At 44.6% G+C, this 26,386-nt stretch overlaps 1 protein-coding gene across 2 annotated transcripts in view; it reads right to left on the bottom strand.

Moving 5' to 3' along the window:
• FBLN5 (fibulin 5) overlaps positions 1-25,800 on the bottom strand; it is a 40,644-nt gene extending 14,844 nt beyond the window's left edge. The window contains exons 1-5 of one of the 2 annotated variants that reach the window (XM_073578157.1): positions 25,547-25,800; positions 11,685-11,739; positions 10,431-10,482; positions 9,603-9,848; positions 5,490-5,612 (exon numbers count right to left, since the gene is read on the bottom strand). In XM_073578157.1, the coding sequence (XP_073434258.1) occupies positions 5,490-5,612; positions 9,603-9,848; positions 10,431-10,482; positions 11,685-11,739; positions 25,547-25,554 (484 nt within the window). In that variant the 5' untranslated portion in view covers positions 25,555-25,800. The remainder of the gene's footprint in view (positions 1-5,489; positions 5,613-9,602; positions 9,849-10,430; positions 10,483-11,684; positions 11,740-25,546) is intronic. The other variant, XM_073578158.1, reaches the window with a different exon arrangement.
• Between the last annotated feature and the right edge of the window lie 586 nt (positions 25,801-26,386).

Genomic DNA, 26,386 nt, shown 5'->3' with positions numbered 1-26,386 from the left:
GCAACTTAAAATAGGAAATATGCAAAAAAAAAAAAAAAAAAAACATTAAAAAAATTGACAAAGACACAAATGCAATAATGAATCCGGTCCAAAGTCTAATAGTAAAGGTGCATTAAACAATGACCAACCTTTATATACAGATACCATTAGTCATCATGTGACTGTGAACCACTATTTTAGTTTATATTTTTTTGTATTTAAACCTTAAATTTGTAAATTGCCACCAAGACTAGGTATTGGGACAGGCTCATTATGGTTTTTTTTGTTTTGGTATGTTATGTGCAGAGCGCCTCAGGTTAACAGGGCAGCTAAATTAATTTTTGTTTTTTTCCTGGACTGCAGGAACTTTACATCTGCAATAACAAAACTGAAGCCTCAGGGTCTGCACTGTCTGCAGTCATGGTAAGTGGTTGTTAGGGGAATAACTTATAGGGACCGGGCTACTGTTAAAATGTAGAAGAAAAAAAATGAAAATGCACAAGTACATACAGTCATATGTTAAAGTTTGGGCACCCCTATTAATGTTAACCTTTTTTCTTTTTAACAATTTTGGTTTTTGCAACAGCTATTTCAGTTTCTTATATCTAATAACTGATGGACTCCGTTATATTTCTGGATTCAAATGAGGTTTATTGTACTAACAGAAAATGTGCAATCTGCATTTAAACAAAATTTGACCGGTGCAAAAGTATGGGCACCTCAACATAAAAGTGACATATATTGTTATAAAGAAAAAAGGTTAACATTAATAGGGGTGCCCAAACTTTAACATATAACTGTATGTACTTGTGCATTTTCATTTTTTTTCTTCTACATTTTAACAGTAGCCTGGTCCCTATTGTATTTTTTCTACATAGAATAGCTGCAGTGTGAATGAGGTCTGAATTTCATAATAAATGGTGTAGTGCTCCATCTAGTGGTGAAAGTGAGGAACAGCATAAAGCATTCCAAAACACTAGAATGAAACCGATATGCAAATTGCTTCTTCAGAGAGGAAGAGGACTTGAACTCTATAGCGCCACCTGTTGGTAGTAGCGATCCTACAAGTCACAATCAACCCTTTAACAAGTATTGCAATATGACTTAGGATAAAAGCCAAATCAGAATCTCAATTTGCAGACACGGTGTTTCGGGCTATTGGCCCTCGTCAGTGCAAAGTATGAGAACTGATTTGGCTAGGTGAGAGGCTCTGGACTGAGGTCTAAGGGATAAGGTTTCTCCTTGTGGAGAGTGACAGAATGAAACCAAAATCTACATGATGGCAGCTCAGATAAGAGTCATCTCTGCAGCCTGCAGAAATGCAGCTAATAATACAGGATCAGTAATGTAATGTATGCACACGGTGACTGCACCATCAGAATAGTGAGTGCAGCTCTGAAGTATAATACAGGATGTAACTCAGGATCAGTACAGGATCAGTAATGTAATGTATGTACACAGTGATTGCACCAGCAGAATAGTGAGTCCAGCTCTGGAGTATAATATAGGATGTAACGCTGGATCAGTAATGTAATGTATGTACACAGTGACTGCACCAGCAGAATAGTGAGTGCAGCTCTGGAGTATAATACAGGATGTAACTCAGGATCAGTAATGTAATGTATGTACACAGTGACTACACCAGCAGAATAGTGAGTGCAGCTCTGGAGTATAATACAGGATGTAACTCAGGATCAGTACAGGATCAGTAATGTATGTACACAGTGATTGCACCAGCAGAATAGTGAGTGCACCCCTGGAGTATAATACAGGATGTAACTCAGGATCAGTAATGTAATGTATGTACACAGTGACTGCACAAGCAGAATAGTGAGTGCATCTCTGGCGTATAATACAGGATGTAACTCAGGATCAGTAATGTAATGTATGTACAACGCGACTGCACCAGCAGAATAGTGAGTGCAGCTCTGGGGTATAATACAGGATGTAACTCAGGATCAGTAATGTAATGTATGTACACAGTGACTACACCAGCAGAATAGTGAGTGCAGCTCTGGAGTATAATACAGGATGTAACTCAGGATCAGTACAGGATCAGTAATGTATGTACACAATGATTGCACCAGCAGAATAGTGAGTGCAGCTCTGGAGTATAATATAGGATGTAACTCTGGATCAGTAATATAATGTATGTACACAGTGACTGCACCAGCAGAATAGTGAGTGCAGCTCTGGAGTAGAATACAGGTTGTAACTCAGGATCAGTAATGTAATGTATGTACACAGTGACTGCACCAGCAGAATAGTGAGTGCAGCTCTGGAGTATAATACAGGATGTAACTCAGGATCAGTAATGTAATGTATGTACACAGTGACTGCACCAGCAGAATAGCGAGTGCAGCTCTGGAGTATAATACAGAATGTAACTCAGGATCAGTAATAAAATGTATTAATTCAGTAACTCCAATGTTTTTGTAGATTATTTCTATATATGTTTGTTTAGATGTAAATTTACTAAATATAAAAATCTCTTGTTCACAATCTCTTTACTGTATATAATAAGGATGAAATGTTTGTTGTATTTTATGTACAGTATATATAATCATTTAACGTACTGGTAGACTCTGCTGTAAGTGAGAACTTTCTTGTATCCATTCAGAGGCAGTAATCCTGTACACAACTCATCTTGTCCTTTGCTGAGAAGCTGATACAACTGTGTCCAGTGTGGACAATACACTGTACTCAAGACTGATTCATTGTAGGAAATCATTAGATAACAACGAGCAGTTGATTTGTTTCGCTCACAGAGCATTGTCTACACTGGATACAATAGTATCCGCTTCTCAGCAAAGAGAATGACGAGCTTTCTACAGGATTACGGCCTCTGAATGGAAACAAGAATTATCTTATTAATTTACAGCAAGCAGAGGTCATGGAGATAGTGAAGGGTTGAAACAGTAAGCAGTGAAAGTCAAAGAATGCTTTAACAATACGGAGATTCATCTACATATACCGTAAATAAAATCTGACTGGCAACCCCTTTAATGTTTGTAGACTGCAGTTAATGGGACGTTGACTGCTCCATTATTTGTACCACGCTTTTCCCTATGTTACAGCTATATAAATAAGGAGGACAATGATGATCTGTGCAGGAGATCAGGACCTAAGTGTAGGTTCAGAGATGAATGTAGAACATTATATGAGGACGTAATCTCTGGAGATCCTGTATTATTACAGATGTTCCTCTTATTATTGGCAGCGACATCTTCCCATAGTCTAAATGCAGAAGACACTACAAGGACAAAGTGTTCAGTGCTTGCTTCGCTCCACAGGGGGCGACATAGAGCAAAGAAAAAGTTTCTCCCCCTAGAAAAAGCATATAAAATAATGGCGACCCACAAAACATGTGCTGCCATATTACTCCAGAGCGCTCACTATACTGTCCAGGGTAATATTACACTGGAGTTGTCTTGTAATAGATAGATTGGGCGTAACTGTAACAAAGCCTTAGCATGGAAAACAATGATAACTACAGGGTTTTAGCTTGTGGATGCAAGTTCGACAGATTCCATTCATTGACTACATGCAGAGATCTTGAATATGTTAAGAAATATAAGAACAAAGCAGCAAAAGTTTCACTGCATTTTACAGGACGGGTCCCCATAAATTGACATCTTGGGTAGAATACTCAACGTTTTCCAGTTTTGCCGCTACCATAGGGTCTGTCGCCATATCACTGACGTATGCTTCCATAGTGTTTGAACGCTGCGCCAGCACCAGGCAAACGGCTTTTATCCTCAGCGCTAAGCCTTCATTTTTCCATCTCCATGCCTGCTGCGTAAGTAGTTCTAAATCTCAGAGATGAGAAATGCAGACACCAACTGCGGGGTCCCTCCCGGGTCACGGCGGGGGCCGCTGTCTACAGGAGCCGCACTCATCCTTTAACTGGTCTTTTTAAAGTGAAATGCTCCTCCAAAGTGACAGTCTGCAAATCCAGATATTCTTTTATGTTCCATGAAAAAATCTGTTTGCTTATATGTAATTTCATCATTGTTAATAAAGTTTTAGGCAAAAGTCGTCACTTTTTTTTTTAAGTCTTAATTTTTAGTCAATCTTGGGTCTTCTCTACTCCAGTCACATCCAGAGCTGCTTTCTATATTTTATACTAATGCATATCTAAGATCGCAGTAGCTCAATTGGAGCTAAGGCATTTTTGAAGTGAAAAAACAAGTAATTGTAAGACATGATGTACTGCGGTCCTAGAATCACCAGCACAATATAGACAGCAGCTCTGGATGTGACCGAAGTACTAAACAAAACTTGGTTAGTGCCACAAAATAGTTCTTCGTTACACATAAAACTTTGTGCTCCAAAAATACAGTACTCCAGTAATAAATCTGACGCATCTTACATTTCCTTTTTTTATTTTCAAAGCCGTTAATAAAAAAAAAGCGTAAAAAGTTTCAAAAACACAATTAATGGTTATTCGGATATGGCATTATGCTACTGCCCCTCCATAGTGACCCATCATTGCTGCAGGGCATAGGCGTAGCACAGACCCTTGTTCCTACCGCCCCCTATCTGGAGGGTCCAGATGTGACCCCTGCAGCTCAGCATTCATCCCATTATCTTCAAAGAGCATTAAAAAATTCTGTTTCATCTGAAGCCGAGAATAAACAAGCAGTAAATCTCATTTATGTGGTCTGTGAAGACTCGTGAATCCAGATAAAAGTCGCGGTTACTGCATAAAAATCCAATTGGCCCTGAATATGTTGAAGTAGATGCAGCCGAGGAGGAGACACCTGCAAATCTCTACACGCTCCATGAACGAGAAGTATCCATGGATGTTACACGGCTTATTACATTTGTATCCGCTGCCAATTCTCCGCATATGGTTCTGTTTAACACAACGTTTGTGATACACATTTCTCCCCTCCAAGGGGATTGAAATGGAAAAAAATCAGCGCCACACCTGTCCTCAGGTTAAGTGTGGTATTGCAAACTCCAATATGCAATTTCATGAAAGTGAATTGAACCAAAATGTCACCGTCCTCTCTCTGTAGCTCCTCTGGAAAGGTATAGCACCCGCTGATCGCCTATATTCAGAGCCGATTGGAGAACATTGCAACAACCAGCAGACGGACAACAGGTATGGCTCAAAAATGAGATAAAATACCGAAAATCACAAGCCCCGAACATACGGGGTTTTATTATTGTATGCCCAGCAATACAATTTGAGAAAAATGTTGCAACTTTATACAGTTTGTCGGTCACTGTTCTTAAAAGTAGATGGAGCTTTGTCAACACCCAGAGTTAACATAATTTGTGCCAAAATCTGGTGTTCGTCATATCAGAAACCTAAGCCACCTAATAACTGGTGAAGATGTCACCCGCAGGCCAAAATATGCTTTAAATTGAATGTCACATGTGCGGCGAGCCTTTTAATAAATCTGCTGCGTCTTACTCCAGCGGGATTAACTGGGACTATTAGTTTAAAATTGTCGTAAAATACTTGATTTCTATAGAAAAAAAGGGAAAAATAAACTCACCCAGACATTGCCCCTCAAGCAGCCAGTATCCCTCCGTGCAGGAGCAGGTGTAGCCGCCCTCCGTGTTGATACACACCTGGGTGGGGTTACAATGATGGGAGTCGCTCACACATTCATCAATATCTGCGAAAGAGAAATCAATCAGGACTGCAAAGAGAAAACATCCACATGCCGGGGACTGGTGACACAGGATGAGGGGGTCTTTCTATTCCACCAGGGAGACAATGCTTATCCCATATATTAAATTGGTCCGCTGCTATAACAGTGCCTTAAGCTACTGACAGGAGTGGCGCTGTTTTGGTAAAAAATAGCCATGTCTTATTTTTTTTTTTTTGAAGTGCTGGAAAATCCCTTTAAACAATCAGAGATAAATTGAGTTACTTTAAGTAGATTTCTCGCATAATTCACAGCTGGAGCAACATTCACAATTCTGCTAGAAAACAGAGCTGCAGTTTTTCCAGCCGCCACCGGCAGTCATGTGATCTACGGCCTGTCGCCACAGTCTTCTGAGCTCTCACAATGCCTTTCTGGAGGGCAGACCAGTATCCTGACAGCAGGACAGTTTAGATGTCCCCACGGGTGCTCGGGCTCACACCCTGGATCTCAAAGCACAGTCGCCTTGCTCTGATCTGTTACCCAGATGTTAAAACAGAATCAGTCAAAACAACACATTACATGGAGTTTCTGGTAATCGATGTCGCAACAGCAAATTACGATTCTTGTGCAACAAGTGAAAATCATATCTCAAACTCCAGCATTAAACACATTCCAAAAATATCTTGGCTCTCTGCAGTCCCATGCGAATCCCAGAGAAAGGGAAGGGGCAGTTTCCAGGGAATAGATGCTTTCGAGGTGAAGTCATTCGCTTTCTTAATGACATTTTAGCGTCTTTCATAGTCTTAAGTGACTGGCGGAGACCGCCATAACACAATCCTATGTGTGAAAATATACAGTCTGCAGCGGAGACGTCTGGGAATGGTCCAATGGCTGCATTACTCGTTCCGCTCTTTTTTTTCTAGCTCTCTTTTCTGACCTCATGACCAGCAGAAGGTCACATTTACTCACTGCAAACAAGTGTAGAAATAAAGATCTCTCAATCTGACCACAAATTAATCAATGCCTCCGAGGGATGCAGCATCCTCCCAAGGAGAATATATCAAATGCAGTGCACAACCCTCCCAGAAAAGACCACAGGTAGCATTTGTACCATTCTAGCAGCGCAAATAGCCGACTTTGTGCACCGAACATTAATATTTCATATAATAGATGGTGTTCTAGATCTTGGCTGCTCATTTACAGCACATGCAGTGCCGCTCATCACCAGAATGGAAATACTTTACATAGAAATCAATGCAGTAGCGTCCCCTCTTACTCAGCATCTAGGCAACTACTATCTATTCACTGCTGGTATGTGAGGGGTGAAAGGTTTTGTGATTTCCAGGTGGCACATCATATACACATATTAAAAATATATAAAGTTTGATTTTGGTCCAGTCATAACTGGAGATATATATTTTTTTCTACGCTGAAAGGACTGGAAGGAGAAACGGCGCCTGCTGCAGCCAAAACAAGCAATCGTGCGTCAGTCTTAATGAGCGCAGAACTCTCCAAGAGCCGAGAGTAATTTGGGAAACTCGAGAGACACTTGGATAGCGCCCAGCCCCAGAAAGTCATAGTCTGTCTGCCTTTTCTCTACTGGCCTGAGCCAGATGTGTTAGTACAGCGAATGAGGATTTGGGAATCTGTGGAAGAATCTGACAAAACCCGAAAACAGGGTCGGTCCAAGCCTAAAAACATCAGGGAGATAAGACTACAAAGAAAACATTTTTCATAGCATCTGATGGGTTCAATAAAGCAGGGGTAGTCATCGCCAGGCAGGAAGAGGTTTAACACCGGCAGTCATGTGATCTGCGGCCTGTCACCACAGTCTTTTGAGCTCCCACAGTGCCTTTCTTGAGAACAGACCAGTATGACCTGACAGGCAGGACAGTTTAACAAAGCAGGGGTGAGGCACATCAGAAAAAAAAATTATAACAAAGCAGGGGTGGGCTTACCAGGCAGGAAGAGGTTTACCAGACACTTTCACTCAGCATCTGAGGGTCCCAACAAAGCAGGGGTAGAGAGAGTCAGGCAGGAAGAGGTTTAATAGCAGGGGGTGGGGCTTATCAGAAGTTTAACAGCAGGTGTGGGGCTTATCAGACAGGTTTAACAAAGCAGGGGTGGGCTTATCAGACAGGTTTAACAAAGCAGGGGTGGGCTTATCAGACAGGTTTAACACAGCAGGGGTGGGGCTTATCAGACAAGGTTTACAAGCAGAGGAGGAGCTTATCAGACAGGTTTAACACAGCAGGGTTGGGGCTTATCAGACAAGGTTTACAAGCAGAGGAGGCGCTTATCAGACAGGTTTAACAGCATGGGTGGGGTTCATCACACAGGTTTAACAGCAGAGGAGGGGCTCAGACAGGTTTAACAGCAGGGGTGGGGCTCAGACAGGTTTAACCCCTTAGTGATGGTGCCAGTTTGGTACTTAATGACCAAGCCAATTTTTACAATTCTGACCACTGTCACTTTATGAGGTTATAGCTCTGGAATATAACTTAATAATATAATTCAACTTATCCCACTCTAAGACTGTTTTTTCATGACATGTTGCACTTCATGTTAGTGGTAAAATTTCTTCGATAAAACTTGCGTTTTATTTATGAAAAAAACGGAAATTTGGCAAAAAATTAAAATTTTGCAATTGTCAAACTTTTAATTTTTGTACACTTAAATCAGAGAGTGTGGACACACAAAATAGTAATAAATAACATTTCCCACATGTCAACGTTACATCAGCTCAATTTTGGAAACAATTTTATTTTGTTGGGACGTTATAAGGGTTAAAAGTTGACAGCAATTTCTCATTTTTCCAACAAAATTTACAAAACCATTTTGTTAAGGACCACACCACATTTGAAGGCAGTTTGGGGGTCAATACAACAGAAAATATCCAGAAGTGACACCATTCTAAAAACTGCACAAAACCACATTCAAGTAGTTTATTAACCCTTCAGGTGCTTCACGAGAACTAAAGCAATGTGGAAGGGAAAAAATGAACATTTTACTATTTTCATCAAAAATTTACTCTGGAACCAATTTTTTTTATTTTCACAAGGGTATCAGGTGAAAATAGACAATAAAATTTGTTTTACAATTTCTACTGAGTATGCCGATACCCCATATGTGGGGGAAAGCCACTGTTTGGGTGCATGGCAGGGTATAAAAGGGAGGGAGCACCTTTTGACTTTTTGAAAGCAAAATTGGCTGGAATCAATGGTGGCACCATGTTGCATTTGGAGACCCCTGATGGACCTAAACAGTGGAACACCCCCAATTCTAACTCCAACCCTAACTCCATCCCAACTCACTTTTTAGCCCAAAACTAACCCTAATGGAAAAAAAAATACATTTTTTTATTTTATTATTTTTACCTAAGGGGGTGATAAAGGGGGCTTATCACGCCGGTGGCCAGGGGACTTCACTGGGGGGTTGCAGGCACACCAGAGGTACCGGGGACAGGGGGAAATCGGGAGACCCCAGACATTTTTTTTTTGCAGTCGCCGATATTAAACAGCAGCACTGGGGTTGGTAAAAACCGACCCGAATCATGTTTTCTGGCGTCTCAGCTACCTCTGGTAGCAGAGACCCCAGAGAAATTCTCACTCTGGGGGGCGCTATACACTTATTTCTTGTTAAGGGGTTAACACAGCAGGGGTTGGGCTCATCAGACAGGTTTAACAGCAGGGGTGGGGTTATCATCAGACCGGAAGAGATTTGGGTCTCATCACAGATAGAGTCTAACACACAACAGGGGTGGGACAAACAGGAAGCCGTTTAGCACAGCAGGGGTGGGACATGTCCAGACACAAAAAGTAAATCACCACAGTGAAGGTGAGGCTTAAGACATAAAAGAGATAAGATGATATTTCATAAGGAAGGGGTATGACTTATCACAGATGGAAAAGAATAAAAGCAGGGGTTGGGGTTGTCACAGATACGAAGACTTTCAATTTTCCACCAGAGGCTTCAGTATCCCAGACGCTGAACAGTCCCTCATTATTAGTCACTTACCCACACACTGACTGTTCTCATCCATCTGGTACCCAAAGCGACAGATGAGTGGTCTCAGTGGCGAGGGGAAGTTGGGCGCTGTAAGAGGTGGAGCCAGAGGAGAGGCAGCAGCAGGAAGATAGGGGTTTCGGAAGGGTGATCTATATAAAGTGTTGGTCCTGGGGATACAGAGGTAGCCTCCATTTTGATTCACGCACACCATATCACCGCGGCAGGCGTCCGGGATGGTCCGACATTCATCTATGTCTAGAGACAGAACTGTAGTCATTGCACAGATACGATCAAAGGCTAAAAAGGCAGCTTCTCCTTATAAGTAGGTACATGGAGACGTGGCCCCTGCCACTCCTACAAGGAACAGCAATTATTGCAATTATTACTCTCCTCCATCAGCCATTGAGAGGTGATCGAGAGCAAAGAGGACAGAGACAGTGGCTGCGGGATCTGACTTATCTGTAACCCTGGAAACACATTTGCATAGGAGCTGTATACACAAAATGCTAGGATTGTAATCTAGACATTTTAGTAAAGTGCTTTATTTTCTAGTTTTTGTGCATTGGCACCATGTAGCAATGCGGCTGATGAAAAAACGTGTTCAGTGAGATACAATGAACTATGAACACATACGGTATGTAAATGTTTTTGCATTCGATTCATGAAGCTGGGGGCTCCGAATGAACGGGTCAGGTCAGAGCAATTGTTGGGAGTATAGAGGGATATCCAAAAACTCTCCAAACAAAATGATTTCTGGGGCAGCAGGGTCAGTATTGGTTGCTCATGTGATGCTGATCCCACAGGTCTGCAGCAGTTACCTGTCCCGGCATCACTTACCTAAGCACTCGCCGCTCACTCTGTCCATCTCAAATCCATTGGTGCACTGCTGCTGTGGGAAAAATACAGAGCAACATGAAACTGGACTCATTCCTCCCTACCTCCCCCTGCTGGGGCAAAAGTATATGCACCACATATCTCACAATGAAATAATGTAGAAAAACAGGCTATCCTGCATGCGCTCCACCAAAAGGAGTGTTTGCAGACACAGCTTTGGATGTGACTAGAGCATACAACACCATGTTACTGTAGATAGTTCACCATTATATATGAGGACTCAACCCAGACTTTACATCCTTCAGGTCACATTCGTCTCCCGTCACCTCGCCGCACGAGGTTATATTTAGTATTTTGATATAAACATTTTAGGCTCTTAATTAGAAACCTTTGGAAACTATGTAATTTTTGGTGACAAATTGTGCAGCGTTACGGTGTCAGATTGCCTTTAAGGGAACCTGGCGTACAGCCGGCCAATGAGGTCCCACGCTGAGCCAGCTGTGCTCGTTGGCCACAGAACACAGCGGTTTGGGAATTGACATTGGATACACTTTTCTGGGATTATCTCAAAACCAAAACCTGCATTTTCCAACTCTGAAAAAAAAAAAAAAAACGGAAGAAAGAAGTGAAGTTGGGCTGAAAACTACAGAGGAGCGCTGCTCTGGAGACCCAAGAGGGAGGAAAGGGAAAACACATGCCACCATTACTACTGAATAGGAAAGGACAATGAAAACTGGCATGGAAAAGACCTTTATATACCAAGTATAGTGAAGCTGAACCGTAGGGACCAGAGTCCGAGAACTGCTGTCAAGGCCGTAAAAGCGGTCACATTGTATTCTCTACTGTAAAAAACGATCAGACTGTGGAGCTCTCTACTATAAGAGCAATCAAAATTGGTAATTACGGCACTCCTGTGGATGGTGCCCAAGTAGGATCCTATCCCATGTAAATCTTGTAGAAAACTTGGCACTCGGGTAAATGTTGTAAGCAGATAATTTTGGATTGCCTGCACACAAAATTAAAGACGACGATTTGGTCCTACAAAGACCTTCATCTATGCTGTAAAATTAGTAACACTATAGATTATCTACCTTAACAGCAGTCACACTCGAGAACATTCTACCATAAGAGCGGTCACACAATGGATTCTCTACTGTAAGAGCGGTCACACCGAAGGCGATTCCCCAACCATTAAGTACAGTTCTTTTTTTTCCACAGGAAGGAAAGCATTTATCATATCCTATGAGTGTTGCTCACCTGTCCATACATTGTTTCTGGGAGGCAGAGGCCGAGTGTGATTAGGGCCAATATCCTGAAACATAAGCAAAATGAGCTAATCTACAAAGTCCTCAAATGTGACTGCAGCTCTGGAAATGCAAATCAGATTTCAGCAAAACTGTTAAGAGTAAAGTATGAAGACAAACACATGCTGTTTCCATTTACAAAAAGTACAATATAGTATAGGATGTAACTCAGGATTCTCATGATCAGTACAGGATCAGTAATGTATGTACACTGTGACTGCACCAGCAGAATAGTGAGTGCAGCTCTGGAGTATAATACAGGATGTAACTCAGGATCAGTAATGTATGTACACAGTGACTGCACCAGCATAATAGTGAGTGCAGCTCTGGAGTATAATACAGGATGTAACTCAGGATCAGTAATGTAATGTATGTACACTGCGACTGCACCAGCAGAATAGTGAGTGCAGCTCTGGGGTATAATACAGGATGCAACTCAGGATCAGTAATGTAATATATGTACACAGTGACTGCACCAGCAGAATAGTGAGTGCAGCTCTGGGGTATAATACAGGATGTAACTCAGGATCAGTACATGATCAGTAATGTAATTTATGTACACAGTGACTGCACCAGCAGAATAGTAAGTGCAGCTCTGGAGTATAATACAGGATGTAACTCAGGATCAGTAATGTATGTACACAGTGACTGCACCAGCAGAATATTAAGTGCAGCTCTGGAGTATAATACAGGATGTAACTCAGGATCAGTAATGTAATGTATGTACACAGTGACTGCACCAGCAGAATAGTGAGTGCAGCCCTGGAGTATAATACAGGATGTAACTCAGGATCAGTAATGTAATGTATGTACACAGTGACCGCACCAGCTGAATAGTGAGTGCAGCTCTGTAGTATAATACAGGATGTAACTCTGGATCTGTACAGGATCAGTAATGTAATGTATGTACACAGTGATTGCACCAGCAGAATAGCGAGTACAGCTCTGGAGTGTAATGCAGGATGTAACTCAGGATCAATAGAGAATCAGTAATGTAATGTATGTACACAGTGACTGCACCAGCAGAATAGTGAGTGCAGCTCTGGAATATAATACAGGATGTAACTCAGGATCAGTAATGTATGTACACAGTGACTGCACCAGCAGAATAGTAAGTGCAGCTCTGGAGTATAATACAGGATGTAACTCAGGATCAGTAATGTAATGTATGTACACAGTGACTGCACCAGCAGAATAGTGAGTGCAGCTCTGGAGTATAATACAGGATGTAACTCAGGATCAGTAATGTATGTACACAGTGACTGCACCAGCAGAATAGTAAGTGCAGCTCTGGAGTATAATACAGGATGTAACTCAGGATCAGTAATGTATGTACACAGTGACTGCACCAGCAGAATAGTGAGTGCAGCTCTGGAGTATAATACAGGATGTAACTCAGGATCAGTAATGTAATGTATGTACACAGTGACCGCACCAGCTGAATAGTGAGTGCAGCTCTGTAGTATAATACAGGATGTAACTCTGGATCTGTACAGGATCAGTAATGTAATGTATGTACACAGTGACTGCACCAGCTGAATAGTGATTGCAGCTCTGGAGTATAATACAGGATGTAACTCAGGATCAGAACAGGTTTAGTAATGTTGCAAGAATATAACTACTATAATACTGCACCTATGTACAAGAATATAACTACTATAATACTGCTCCTATGTACAAGAATATAACTACTATAATACTGCCCCCTATGTACAAGAATATAACTACTATAATACTGCCCCCCATGTACAATAATATAACTACTATTATACTGCTCCTATGTACAAGAATATATATCAGATATTTCAGACTGAGGAAGGTGCAGGTGTAGTCTTTCTCTAGATAGCTTTGATTATTAGAGAGCTGTAGAACTTCATTGTACAACAGAGATTGTATTTTATATTGTCAGCAATGTGAAAACTTCTGCTTGCAGTCAGTGATTGTGGAAATCCTGGTTTACATCCAGAGATGGAAAACTCATCATGTCCATGTGATATGGGCTTATTCCTGGAAGAGCTGCTTTGTCAGTTAGATATGTTATCATTCACTGACAGCAAGAAAGCAACTGTAATAAAAAGTCTGTAAGATGAAGGACTTTTTGCATATTGCATTAAACTGGATGGTCGCTGAACTCTGCCGTACTGTTTGTGAGAGGCTCAACAGGAAAGAGGCATAAGGGTTGTGGGATGATGGAGATCATCTGCAAAATATGTAGAGTGCGACTTTCTGTGAGTGACGGAAATGTACAATGTGATTTACAGATGTGCAAGGAGGCGGCACAGCATGGTTGTCTGTGGTACTACAAGGCTCAGATGTTAAACAGTTTATGGTCATGCGTTGGCTTTTCAGAACAGTATTAAGATAATTGGCCATGTGCAGTTTCTTAAAGGAAAAGCTGTGAAACATGGATTTTTGTGATAACTCACCGTAAAATCCTTTTCTCCGAGACGCTTATTGGGGGACACAGATACTGTGGGTGTATGCTTCTGCCGCTGGGAGGCTGACACTAAGTGAAAAAAAAGAGGTTAGCTCCTCCTCCGTCGTATACATCCTCGCCCCTATTGCGGGCGGAAATCAGTTTGGTGCCAAAGCAGTAGGAGGACAACAAATCAGCCTTAATACAGGTACAACATTTCCAAAAAAACAACGCCACCCTTATATCAAATAAGTAAATGCATATTAATTAAACAAAACAAGAGCCAACTGGCTAATAGGGTGGGTGCTGTGTCCCCCAATGAGCATCTCGGAGAAAAGGATTTTACGGTGAGTGATCACAAAAATCCATGTTTCTCCTTCGCCTCATTGGGGGTACACAGACACTGTGGGACATCCTAAAGCAGTTGCTGGGTGGGAGATTGACTCACCAATGCAAGCTACCTGAACCTCTTGTTTAAAGGTGCGCCACCGCTGCTTGGAGAATCCTTCCCAGGCTCGCATCCGCAGAGGCCTGAGTCTGGATATTATAACGTTTGGCAAATGTGTGCAGGCAGGACCAGGTTGCTGCCTTGCAAACCTGCTCCGTCGAAGCCTGGTGCCGAAGCGCCCAAGAGGTGCCCACTGCCCAAGTAGAGTGCGCTCTGATCCCTGCTGGAATCGGCGTGCCTCTAATGCGGTAGGACTAAACGAATCCATCTGGCTATGGTCGATTTTGAGGCAGCGAGCCCCTTCCTGCGCCCTTCAGGGAACAAGAACAGCGTGTCCTTCTGATGAAAGGGTGCAGTCCTCGACACGTACCTCCGAAGGGCTCTTACCAGGTCTAATGTGTAAAGAGCCTTTTCCACACAGTGCCCCGGTGCTGGACAAAATGAAGGCAAGACAACATCTTCATTAATGTGACAAGAGGACACGACTTTCGGCAGAAAAGGAGGGGCTAGTTTGAGCACCACCTTATCCTTATGGAAAGTGAGGAATGGAGCTCGGCAGGATAGGGCCGCCAGCTCTGAAACCCGCCTGATAGAAGCGATGGCCACTAGGAACACCACTTTCCAGGAAAAGGTACCTCAAAGAGATATCCTGAAGCAGTTCAAATGGAGCTTCCTGCAGAACACTTAGGACCAGGTTAAGGTACCAGGCGTCCATAGGCGCCTTATAGGGAGGTAACAAGTGGGAGACTTCCTGTATGAAAGTCTTCACCTGCAAATTGGTCGCAATTCTGCGCTGGAACAAGACGGATAAGGCCGATATTTGTCTCTTGAGGGAACTTGGGGCCAAGCCCGAGTCTAGGCCCGACTGGAGAAAAGCAAAGATGTTGGGGATCGAGAATCTCAGCGGAGCAACCCACGGCCTCGACACCAGGCAAAGAACACCTTCCAGGTGTGGTGGTAAATTCGTGCTGAAGCAGGCTTCCGGGCGCTATCCATTGTGGTGACCACCTTGCTCCCAAACCCTGCCTGGGTTAGAATCCAAGATTCAACGGCCATGCCGTCAAACACAGGGCCCCTGAGTTCGGGTGGCAAATCGGCCCTTGAGAAAGTAGATCTGGGCGCTCTGGCAGGCGCCAAGGAATGTCGGCGAGCAGCTGCATTAGATCTGCGTACCATGCTCGACGGGGCCAGTCTGGGGCCAGCAGAATCACCGGAACCCCTTCCGTCTTGATCTTCTTGTTGACCCTCGGAAGTAGTGACAGCGGGGGAAATAGATATGGGAGGCGAAACTGGTTCCATGGCAGAGCCAACGCGTCCACAGCGATTGCCTGCAGGTCCCTGGCCCGAGTGACATATGTGGGCACCTTGGCATTCACTCTGTAAGCCATCAGGTCCACGTCCGGAGTTCCCCACAGCTGACAAATCTGCTGGAAGACTTCAGGATGTAGAGACCACTCTCCGGACGCAAGACCCTGCCGGCTGAGAAAGTCTGCCGCCCAATTTTCCACGCCCGGGATGTGTACAGCTGAAATCACCGAGTGGTTTGCTTCAGCCCACTGAAGAACGTGCCCCACTTCACGCATGGTTCCTCTGCTGCGGGTGCCCTCTTGGTGATTTATGTAAGCCACCGCCGTGGCGTTGTCTGATTGAATTCGGACAGGGCGGCATGCTAGAAAGTGATGAAACCTTTGCAGAGCCAGCCGAATTGCTCGTATCTCCAGCAAGTTGATCAGGAGGTGTGCCTCCTGTGGCGACCACCGTCCCTGGGTTGTGTGGTGGCGAAACACCGCTCCCAGCCGGCGAGACTGGCGTCGGTTGTCATCACCATCCAATTGTCTGGGGATAAAGATTTCCCCTGGGTCAGAGAGGAACTGGTTAACCACCATCCGAGCGACTGCCTGACTTGAGAGGACAGTCGGCACCGCCGATCGAGCTTGAAAGGATTCTTGTCGCAGGCTGACAAGAGGGCGTGCTGTCGGGGGCGAAGATGGAACTAAGCGAACGGTATCGCTTCCATTGCTGCCACCATTTTCCCTAGAATCCTCATCCCGTATCGGATGGTATGAGGGACTGGTTGGCGAAGTGTCCAGACTCCCTGCCGGAGAGCTAGCGCTTTTTCCTGAGGGAGAATTACCAACCCTCGGCAAGAGTCGAAGATCATTCGTAAGAAGGAAATCCTCTGAACTGGCACAAGGGATGACTTCTTCGCATTGACCAACCACCCTAAGCGGGCAAGAGTATCTAGCGTGATGCTGGCATTTTCCTCACATGCCCGTATTGACGGGCCCTTGACCAAGAGGTCGTCCCAGTAAGGCAAGACGACTATGTCTCGAGAGTGCAGTATGGCCCTGACCACTGCCATAACCTTTGTGAACACTCTGGGAGCCGTGGCTAGCCGAAGGGTAGCGCTACGAACTGAAAATGTCGATGGCTGATGGCAAAGCGTAGGAACCTCTGATGAGGAGGAAAGATGGAAATATGCAGATATGCGTCCTGGATGTCGATCGAAGCCAAGTATTCTCCCTGCTCCATGGCCGATATGACTGAATGGAGAGACTCCATCCGGAAATGACTGATCCTGATGAATTTGTTCAGAAGCTTCAGGTCCAAAACAGGCCTGACAGATCCATCCTTTTTGAGAACCGCAAACAGGTTGGAATAGAAGCCCTGAGCTCTTTCATGTTCCGGCACTGGAACAATGACTCCGTTTTGCTGGAGCGATTTGATGGCTCCTAACCGAGCCCTTGCCTGGGTATCCACCCTGGGCAGACTAGAAAGAAAAAGATAAAAAAAAAACAAAAAAACGTCTTGGAGGGTATCTGACAAATTCTATTTTGTAACCTGAAATCCTTTACCCATGCGTCGTGTGCGACAATTGACCCAGACGTGGTGAAAACCAGACTAGGCGGCCGCCCACCTTGCTGGGGTCATCTGGTAAGCGCCTCGAGTCATTTGGCTGACGATCTTTGGGAGCTGGATCCCCTCGATCTGGGCTGTTGGGTACGCATTGGCTCTCTATTAGACCTGCCGTTCCCTATTCTGGTTGGGGCGGCCCGAGGCGGCGGAATTGGCCGCTGTGGTCCACCTGGGGTTGCGAAAGGCCCGAAAACGTGCCTGAAAAGACTGGTTCGACCTTTTGTTGAGGGAGAAACCCGCTCTTTCTTCCTGTGGAGTCGGAGATAAGTTGATCGAACTTCTCCCCAAATAGGCGGCCGCACTGATACTCCTTGGAAGTAGAATCGGCTCGTCATGTCCTTAACCATAGAGCTCTTCTGTTAGAAATTGCATTAGCGGCAGCAGGTGCCGAGCAATTGGCCGCATCCAAAGATGCATTGATTACATAGTCTCTGGCCATTGCCATCTGACTCGCGACCTCCGATATTTCTGCAGGTAGATCTTGCTCCTGCGCTACCTTGTTTAATGATTCTGACCATGAGATCAGAGCCTTGGCTACCCATGTTGCCGCGAACGAGGGAGCGAATGCTGACCCTGACGCGTCTTATACTAAGCGAACTAAGCTCTCTATGAGGTGATCCGTGGGATCCGTAATAGAGGAAACACTAAGTACAGATAACAGGGTTTTAGCGGCTAGGCGTGAAACCGGTGGATCCACCATCAGGGATTCCATCCATCTTTTATGGAGGTCCGGAGCAAACGGATAACTTGTTTCGAGTGCCTTTTGACCCGAGAAACGCCTGTCTGGATGTTCTCTGTGCCGCTGCACTATGTCCTCAAACTCCAGATGAGAGGAAAAAATTCCGTGCAGCTTCACTCACTTAAATGCCACTTTATGCCCCGTAGCTGCTGCGGGATCATCCTCAATCCCCAGGGTCTGATTGACGGCTTCTATGAGGTTGTCCACTGTTTCACATGACCCTGGAGTGTCCAGGTCAAGGGGCTCGTCCGAGTCGCAATCTGAGGTCTGCTCACTATCAACCGCTGGTGACGGGGAGCGAGAAGCAGAGCTTATGGATGCCAAGGCACCGGATGGACTGGGCGACACCGTGTGGATTCGTTTCCTCCTTTCCTCCGGGTCGGCCTGGAGTAAGAGCGGCCCCTGCAGGCCGGAGGCTCTTGTGAGGTGGAGGTTCCCTCTAAGGTCGGCGAGCCATTGTCCCTGCCTCTATCTGGGGCTTGAAGGGACTCTATTGCTCTCGTAAGCGAAGCCATGGACTGTGACAGTGATAGGGTCCACTCATGGGAATTCGACACATTGGTCACGGTTGCAGGGGAGGGCTCCTGGGCACGTTCGGATTCGCAGGCTTCGCATAATCGCTTGCTCTGCGCCCGTGGAAACGCAGCCCGACAAGAGATGCATGCAGCGTAAAAGAACGTGTGCGTCTTTGCTTTTTCAGACATGCTGTATCTGTCCGCTGCTGGGGAGAGGGGAGGAGGTAGCACCTCGTTTTCCCTGTAGCATGGCCTCTCGGGCAGCATTTACCCCAGTCCTGCGCCCCCCCATCCTGGACGCTTCCACCTTCAAATCGCGCGCCACCAGTTTTGGGAGTGAGCCACCAGCATATAAAAAAACGCTCTAGGGGCAGTACTTCCGTTCTGCGGCCTAGCCGCGCTCCGAAGCCGGGGCCTATATTTCTTCACCGCCGCCCAGTGCGGGTTGCCGGAAGTGACGCGCGGCCCGGAGGCGGGACTTCCGGCCGCGGCCTAGCTCCGGCTAAAGCCGCAGCGTCAAATTATCCCCCACCCGACCGGGGGGGGGGGCGCGGATCCATGGCGCTGAAAAAACATGGCGCTACTTACTGGTGCGGCGACGCCTGACGGATCCAGCCACTCTCAGCCTTGCATGGCCGGTGGCTTCTGCCGGCTGGGGGCTCTAACCCTCGGATCTTTGCAGGAGCCCTCCCAGACCCTCTCGTCACCGATGATCCTGAGCGCAGGAATGTGAGGGGGCCTCGATAAAATAGGACTGTGCAGGCACCCTAGCTCCATCTAACCCCTTCAGGGGGTGAGGAGAGGGACCGTCCGCCACCTTGCAGCACCGCAGTCTAAGCATTGGTGGAGCAGTGGGGGCCGCACGGACTATTCTTGTGCCTCTGTACAGCCCATGGTTTCAATACCTAGGGGCGGTCAGGGCCAAGTCCAGCATTGTGTCCCACGACGCGGGAGGGGATACGTGGAGGGACACTCGCACGTGCTCGCCCGTTGTTGGTTTGGGGACATCGGACCATTTCAATAGGATCTGTTGCCCCTGTGAAATCTTCATGGAAAAAGACGAAAAAAGTCTGGAGAAAAAAACCAGACGTGTGCCTCCATGGACACTAAGCAAAAAACTGATTTTCGCCCGCAATAGGGGCGAGGGTGTATACGGTGGAGGAGGAGCTAACCTCTTTTTTTCTCTTAGTGTCAGCCTCCTAGCGGCAGAAGCATACACCCACAGTATCTGTGCCCCCCAATAAATAAATAATACATTTTATTTCTATAGCGCCGACATATTCCGCAGCACTTTACATTTCGGAGGGGATTTGTACAGACCATAGACATTACAGCATAACAATAATCACATAGATTATAACAAATACCAAGAGGAATGAGGGCCCTGCACGCAAGCTTACAATCTATGAGGAAAAAAAAAAGAAAAAGGGAGACACGAAAGGTGGGTGGTAACAGTTGCCCTGATTGTATGGACCAGCCATAATGTTAAGTGTGAAACAGTACAGACACAGAGGGCTAATGGATGCATAAAGCATGTGGGAACATGATGCGGGGAACCTGGCTATGGTAAAACTTTTAGCTGTGCCACACAGGGATAGATTAGGTTAATATGTTGAGGTGATAGGCCAGTCTGAATAAATGCGTTTTCAGGGCACGCTTAAAATTGTGGGGATTGGGGACTAATCGTATTGACCTGGGAAGTGCATTCCAAAGAATTGGCGCAACTCGTGTAAAGTCTTGGAGACTGGAGTGGGAGGTTCTGATTTATTGAGGATACTAACCTCAGGTCATCAGCAGAACGGAGGGCGCGGGTAGGGTGGTATACTGAAACAAGGGAGGAGATGTAGGGTGGTGCTGAGCCATGGAGGGCTTTGTGCGTGAGGGTAATAAGTTTATACTGAATTCTGGAGTGGATGGGTAGTCAGTGTAATGACTGGCACAAGGTAGAGGCATCGGTGTAACGATTGGTGAGGAATATGATCCTGGCTGCAGCATTCAAGACAGATTGGAGAGGGGAGAGTTTGGTAAGAGGGAGACCGATTAGAAGAGTTACAATAGTCGAGACGAGAATGAATAAGAGAAACAGTAAAGAGTTTTTGCAGAGTCAAAAGTAAGAAAAGGTCGAATTCTAGAAATGTTTTTGAGGTGCAGATGACAAGAGCGAGCCAGTGATCGAATGTGGGGGGCGAAGGAAAGCTCAGAATCAAGTTGATCCCAAGACAGCGGGCATATTGCTGGGGAGTAATAGTGGAGCCACACACAGAAATGGCAATGTCGGGTATAGGTGCATTAGTAGAGGGAGGAAACACAAGGAGCTCAGTCTTTGACAGGTTCAGTTTCAGATATAGTGAGGACATGATGTTAGACACAGCGTTTAGACAATCGCCGGTGTCTTCTAGAAAGGCTGGCGTGATGTCAGTAGAAGCGTATAATTGGGTGTCATCAGCATAGAGATGGTACTGGAAACCAAATCTACTGATTGTTTGACCAATAGGGGCAGTGTACAAGGAGAAGAGGAGGGGGCCTAGGACTGATCCTTGAGGAACCCCAACAGTAAGGGGAAGGTGAGAGGAGGAGAAACCGGCAAAAGATACAGTAAAGGAGCAGTCAGAGAGATAGGAGGAGAATCAGGAGAGAACGGTGTCCTTGAGGCCAATAGAATGGAGCATAGTGAGGAGGAGCTGATGATCCACAGTGTCGAATGCTGCAGAGAGATCCAAGAGAATTAGCATGGAGTAATGACCATTAGATTTAGCTGTTAGTCGATCATTAGAGACTTTAGTGAGGGCAGTTTCAGTAGAGTGTAAAGGTACTGTCACACTTAGCGATGTACCAGCGATCCCGACCAGCGATATGACGCGGTCAGGATCGCTGGTACATCGCTAAGTGGTCGCTAGTGAGCTGCCACACAGGCAGATCTCACCAGCGACATCGCTGGGGACGGGGGTCGCTACTTACCTGTCACACCAGGCGATCCTGCGTCCTCCCGCCCGGCTCCACGCGTCGCTCGTCCTCACAGCAGGAAGCGCCACTGGAAGCTGACGATGAGAAACAGTCCTGAACGTTCTCGCGTGATCAGCGATAACCAGCGGGGGAGCCGGTCGTAGGCAAGTATCAGACACAGCGATATCGCTAGCAATATCGCTATAACGTCACTAGTTATAGCGATATTGCTAGCGATATCTCTTAGTGTGACAGGTCCTTAAGGAGCAGAAGCCGGATTGGAGAGGGTCGAGAAGAGATTTATCAGAGAGATAGCAGATTCCCCAATGAGGCGAAGGAGAAATTTTTTCCTCAAATTAAAACTAAGAAAATTAGGTATCTGAGACATACCTCAGAAATCAAAATGACAAGACTAATGTAATAATTAAAGGTTACAGCCAACTATTACTTCATTATTTTGCATGGATTCTGAGTTACCTCCTGTATTATACTCCAGAGCTACACTCACTATTCTGCTGTTGGACTTACTGTATACATACAGTACTTATCCTGTACTGATGAGTTACATCCTGTATTATACCCCAGAGCTGCACTCCCTATTCTGCTGGTGCAGTCACTGTGTACATACATTACATTACTGATCCCGAGTTACATCCTGTATTATACTCCAGAGCTGTAATCACTATTCTGCTGGTGCAGTCACTGTGTACATACATTACTGATCCTGAGTTACATCCTGTATTATACCCCAGAGCTGCACTCCCTATTCTGCTGGTGCAGTCACTGTGTACATACATTATATTACTAATCCTGAGTTACATCCTGTATTATACTCCAGAGCTGTAATCACTATTCTGCTGGTGCAGTCACTGTGTACATACATTACTGATCCTGAGTTACATCCTGTATTGTACCCCAGAGCTGCGCTCACTATTCTGCTGGTGCAGTCACTGTGTACATACATTACTGATCCTGAGTTACATCCTGTATTATAGTCCAGAACAGCACTCACTATTCTGCTGTTGGACTTACTGTATACATACATTACTGATCCTGAGTTACATCCTGTATTACACTCCAGAGCTGCACTCACTATTCTGCTGGTGCAGTCACTGTGTGCATACATTACATTACTGATCCTGAGATACATCCTGCATTACACTCCAGAGCTGCCCTCACTATTCTGCTGTTGGACTTACTTTATACATACATTACTTATCCTGTACTGATGAGTTACATCCTGTTTTACACTGCAGAGCTGCACTCACTATTCTGCTTTCGCAGTCACTGTGTACATACAGGTGCCTCTCACAAAATTAGAATATCATCAAAAAGTTAATTTATTTCAGTTCTTCAATACAAAAAGTGAAACTCATATTATATAGAGTCATTACAGACAGAGTGATCTATTTCACGTGTTTCTTTCTGTTAATGTTGCTGATTATGGCTTACAGTCAATGAAAACCCGAAAGTCATTATCTCCGTAAATTAGAACACTTTATAACACGAGCCTGAAAAATGATTGTAAAATCTGAAATGTTGGCCTACTGAAATGTATGTTCAGTAAATGCACTCAATACTTGGTCGGGGCTCCTTTTGCATCAACTACTGCATCAATGCGGTGTGGCATGGAGACGATCAGCCTGTGGCACTGCTGAGGTGTTATGGAAGCCCAGGTTGCTTTGATAGCAGCCTTCAGCTCGTCTGCATTGTTGGGTCTGGGTGTCTCTCATCTTCCTCTTTACAATACCCCATAGATTCTCTATGGGGTTAAGATCAGGCGAGATTGCTGCCAATCAAGCACAGTGATACTCTTGTTGGTAAACCAGGTATTGGTACTTTTGGCAGTGTGGACAGGTGCCAAGTCCTGCTGGAGAATGAAATGTCCATCTCCAAAAAGCTTGTCAGCAGAGGGAAGCATGAAGTGCTCTAAAATTTCCTGGTAAACGGCTGCACTGACTTTGGTCTTGATAAAACACAGTGGACCTACACCAGCTGATGACATGGCTCCCCAAACCATCACCGATTGTGGAAACTTCACACTAGACCACAAACAGCTTGGATTGTGGCCTCTCCACTCTTCCTCCAGACTCTGGGACCTTGGTTTCCAAATTAAATGCAAAATTTACTTTCCTTGTGGAGTGAGTCAATGGCTGCCTTCTGGACATTTGTCAAGTCAGCAGTCTTCCAACCATGATTGTGGAGCTACTGAAACAGACTAAGGGACATTTTTAAATGCTTAGGAAGCCTTTGCAGGTGTATTTTGTATATGTTTCTAATTTACTGAGATAATGACTTTTGGGTTTTCATTGGCTGTAAGCCATAATCATGAACATTAACAGAAATAAACACGTGAAATACATCACTCTGTAATGACTCTATATATGATTTTCACTTTTTGTATTGAAGAACTGAAATAAATTAACTTATTAATGATATTCCAACTTTGTGAGAAGCACCTGCATATTACATTACTGATCCTGAGTTACCTATATTATACTCCCGAGCTGCACTCACTATTCTGCTGGTGTAGTCACTATGTACATACATTACTGATCCTGAGTTACATCCTGTATTATACTCCAGAGCTGTGCTCACTATTCTGCTGGTGCCTTCACTGTGTGCATATATTACTGATCCTGAGTTACATCCTGTTTTATACTCCAGAGCTGCACTCTCTATTCTGCTGGTGCAGTCACTGTGTGCATAAATTACTGATCCTGAGTTACATGCTGTAATATACCCCAGAGCTGCACTCACTATTCTGCTGGTGCAGTCACTGTGTACATACAATATATTACTGATCCTGAGTTACATCCTGTTTTATACTCCAGAGCTGCACTCACTATTCTGTTGGTGTAGTCACTGTGTACATACATTACATATCCGGAGTTACATCCTGTATTATACTCCAGAGCTGCACTCACTATTCTGCAGGTGCAGTCACTATGTACATACATTACATTACTGATCCTGTACTGATCCCGAGTTACATCCTGTATTATACTCCAGAGATGCACTCATTATTCTGCTGGTGCAGTCATTGTGTACAGACATTACTGATCCTGAGTTACATCCTGTATTATACTCCAGAGCTGCACTCACTATTCTGCTGGTGCAGTCACTGTGTACATACATTACTGATCCTGTACTGATCCTGAGTTACATCCTGTATTATACTCCAGGGCTGTGCTCGCATATATCACATTATCTTGCATTATACTCCAGTCACATCCCAAGCTGCAATCACAATTTTACAGGCTACGTAATTAGACAGCAGTGCATTGTGGGAGCTATGTCTGACATTAGCAGCTTTTAATGTGAATGAAAATAAAATTATTCCAAACAGAAAGTAAAACTTTAAGTTACAGCTAATTTAATTATATTATATATTAACACTGATTCCACAATGAAATGTTTACTATCAGCTAAAGCCACCTAACTATGGGAAAAGCAAAAAAAAAAAAAAAAAAACGAACCTTCAAAAAAATGTCTAAAAATTCACATTTTTGCTCTTCTGCAGAGTACATGGTGGTCATAGGTAAATTATTACATTTTTCAAAGTAATTTAAAAAATATATATTTTTTTTCTTAAATTATACCGTACCTCCAAATGATTGGGGTGCACGTTATTTTTTTGGATGTGTAGCACCGAAAGCAAAAATAAAAAATAAGAATGAAAAAGCAATGATATACTCATCAGTTTTGTCTTAAGGGATAATCTCTTAAACCTTCCATGCCTGGTCCAGATGACAGACGACAGTCACCAATACAGATCTACACGGAGCTGTAACACCCCCCTCCCCGCCAGCAGAGAAGGGGGAATCAAGAGCTTTACCTGAGCATGGCGAGGGATGGTGGGCTCTTGAGGTCCCTGCAGGAATCAGTAGCTGTGGGGGTCTCTCTCTGGGTCTCGGAGCGCAGGGTGATGTCAGGAGGAGGGCGAGCTCTGCAGTGAGTGCTGGGGGTGCACCTGGTTCAGTTTAGCCCTGCACTGTAATTCTGCATTAGAGGAGGAATGTGAGAAATGAACTCTTCATTTTCAGAGTATGCTAAACAATGCAAATAGGGGCCCCGTCTGAGCCAGATGGTTCTGATTAGTCCGTTCACCAAATGGCCAGACTCCTCACAACAATCTTGGGGTGACTGCCAAAGAAAAAAGGAAAGGGGGGGGGGGTAAGGTTATACCCATTAACCCTTCATCTGCTGCCTTTCGGGGCTCTTATTTTCCATTTTCCATGAAAAAAGAGAAAAGTTAAAACCAAATCATATACATATTTTTAATATTACCTCCTGGCATTCCCCCATCCCTGCTGCATTCAAAATCTTCCCCTTTCTATAATCGTCCTCCGTGTATGGATTTATCACAATATATTGTAATTCTACGGATGGACAAGGAGCATTCAAAGGTTCGGCTCCTAATAATTGGAACTATAATGGGGAACTAAAAGGACCCTTTCCTCAATAAGAAAGCAGTGCTATTAAAGACCTGCTATAGTTGTGGTAGCCCTGATGGACATTCTGTATTGGGCCCCCAAACCACGTTACGCCAATTCCAAATATCATAATGGACAATAGGGCGATACCTTGATCCATGTAAGCTGGTTAGTCGCCCCCAGTTAGGATGGGCACAATCTATAGATTTGGTCATCATGGAAGATTAACATGTAATATAAAG

The sequence above is a fragment of the Dendrobates tinctorius genome, unplaced genomic scaffold (assembly GCF_039654945.1).
Source record: "Dendrobates tinctorius isolate UK_male_01 unplaced genomic scaffold, ASM3965494v1 ptg000058l, whole genome shotgun sequence".
Classification (NCBI taxonomy): domain Eukaryota; kingdom Metazoa; phylum Chordata; class Amphibia; order Anura; family Dendrobatidae; genus Dendrobates; species Dendrobates tinctorius.
This window is presented reverse-complemented; position numbering and strand designations above follow the sequence as displayed.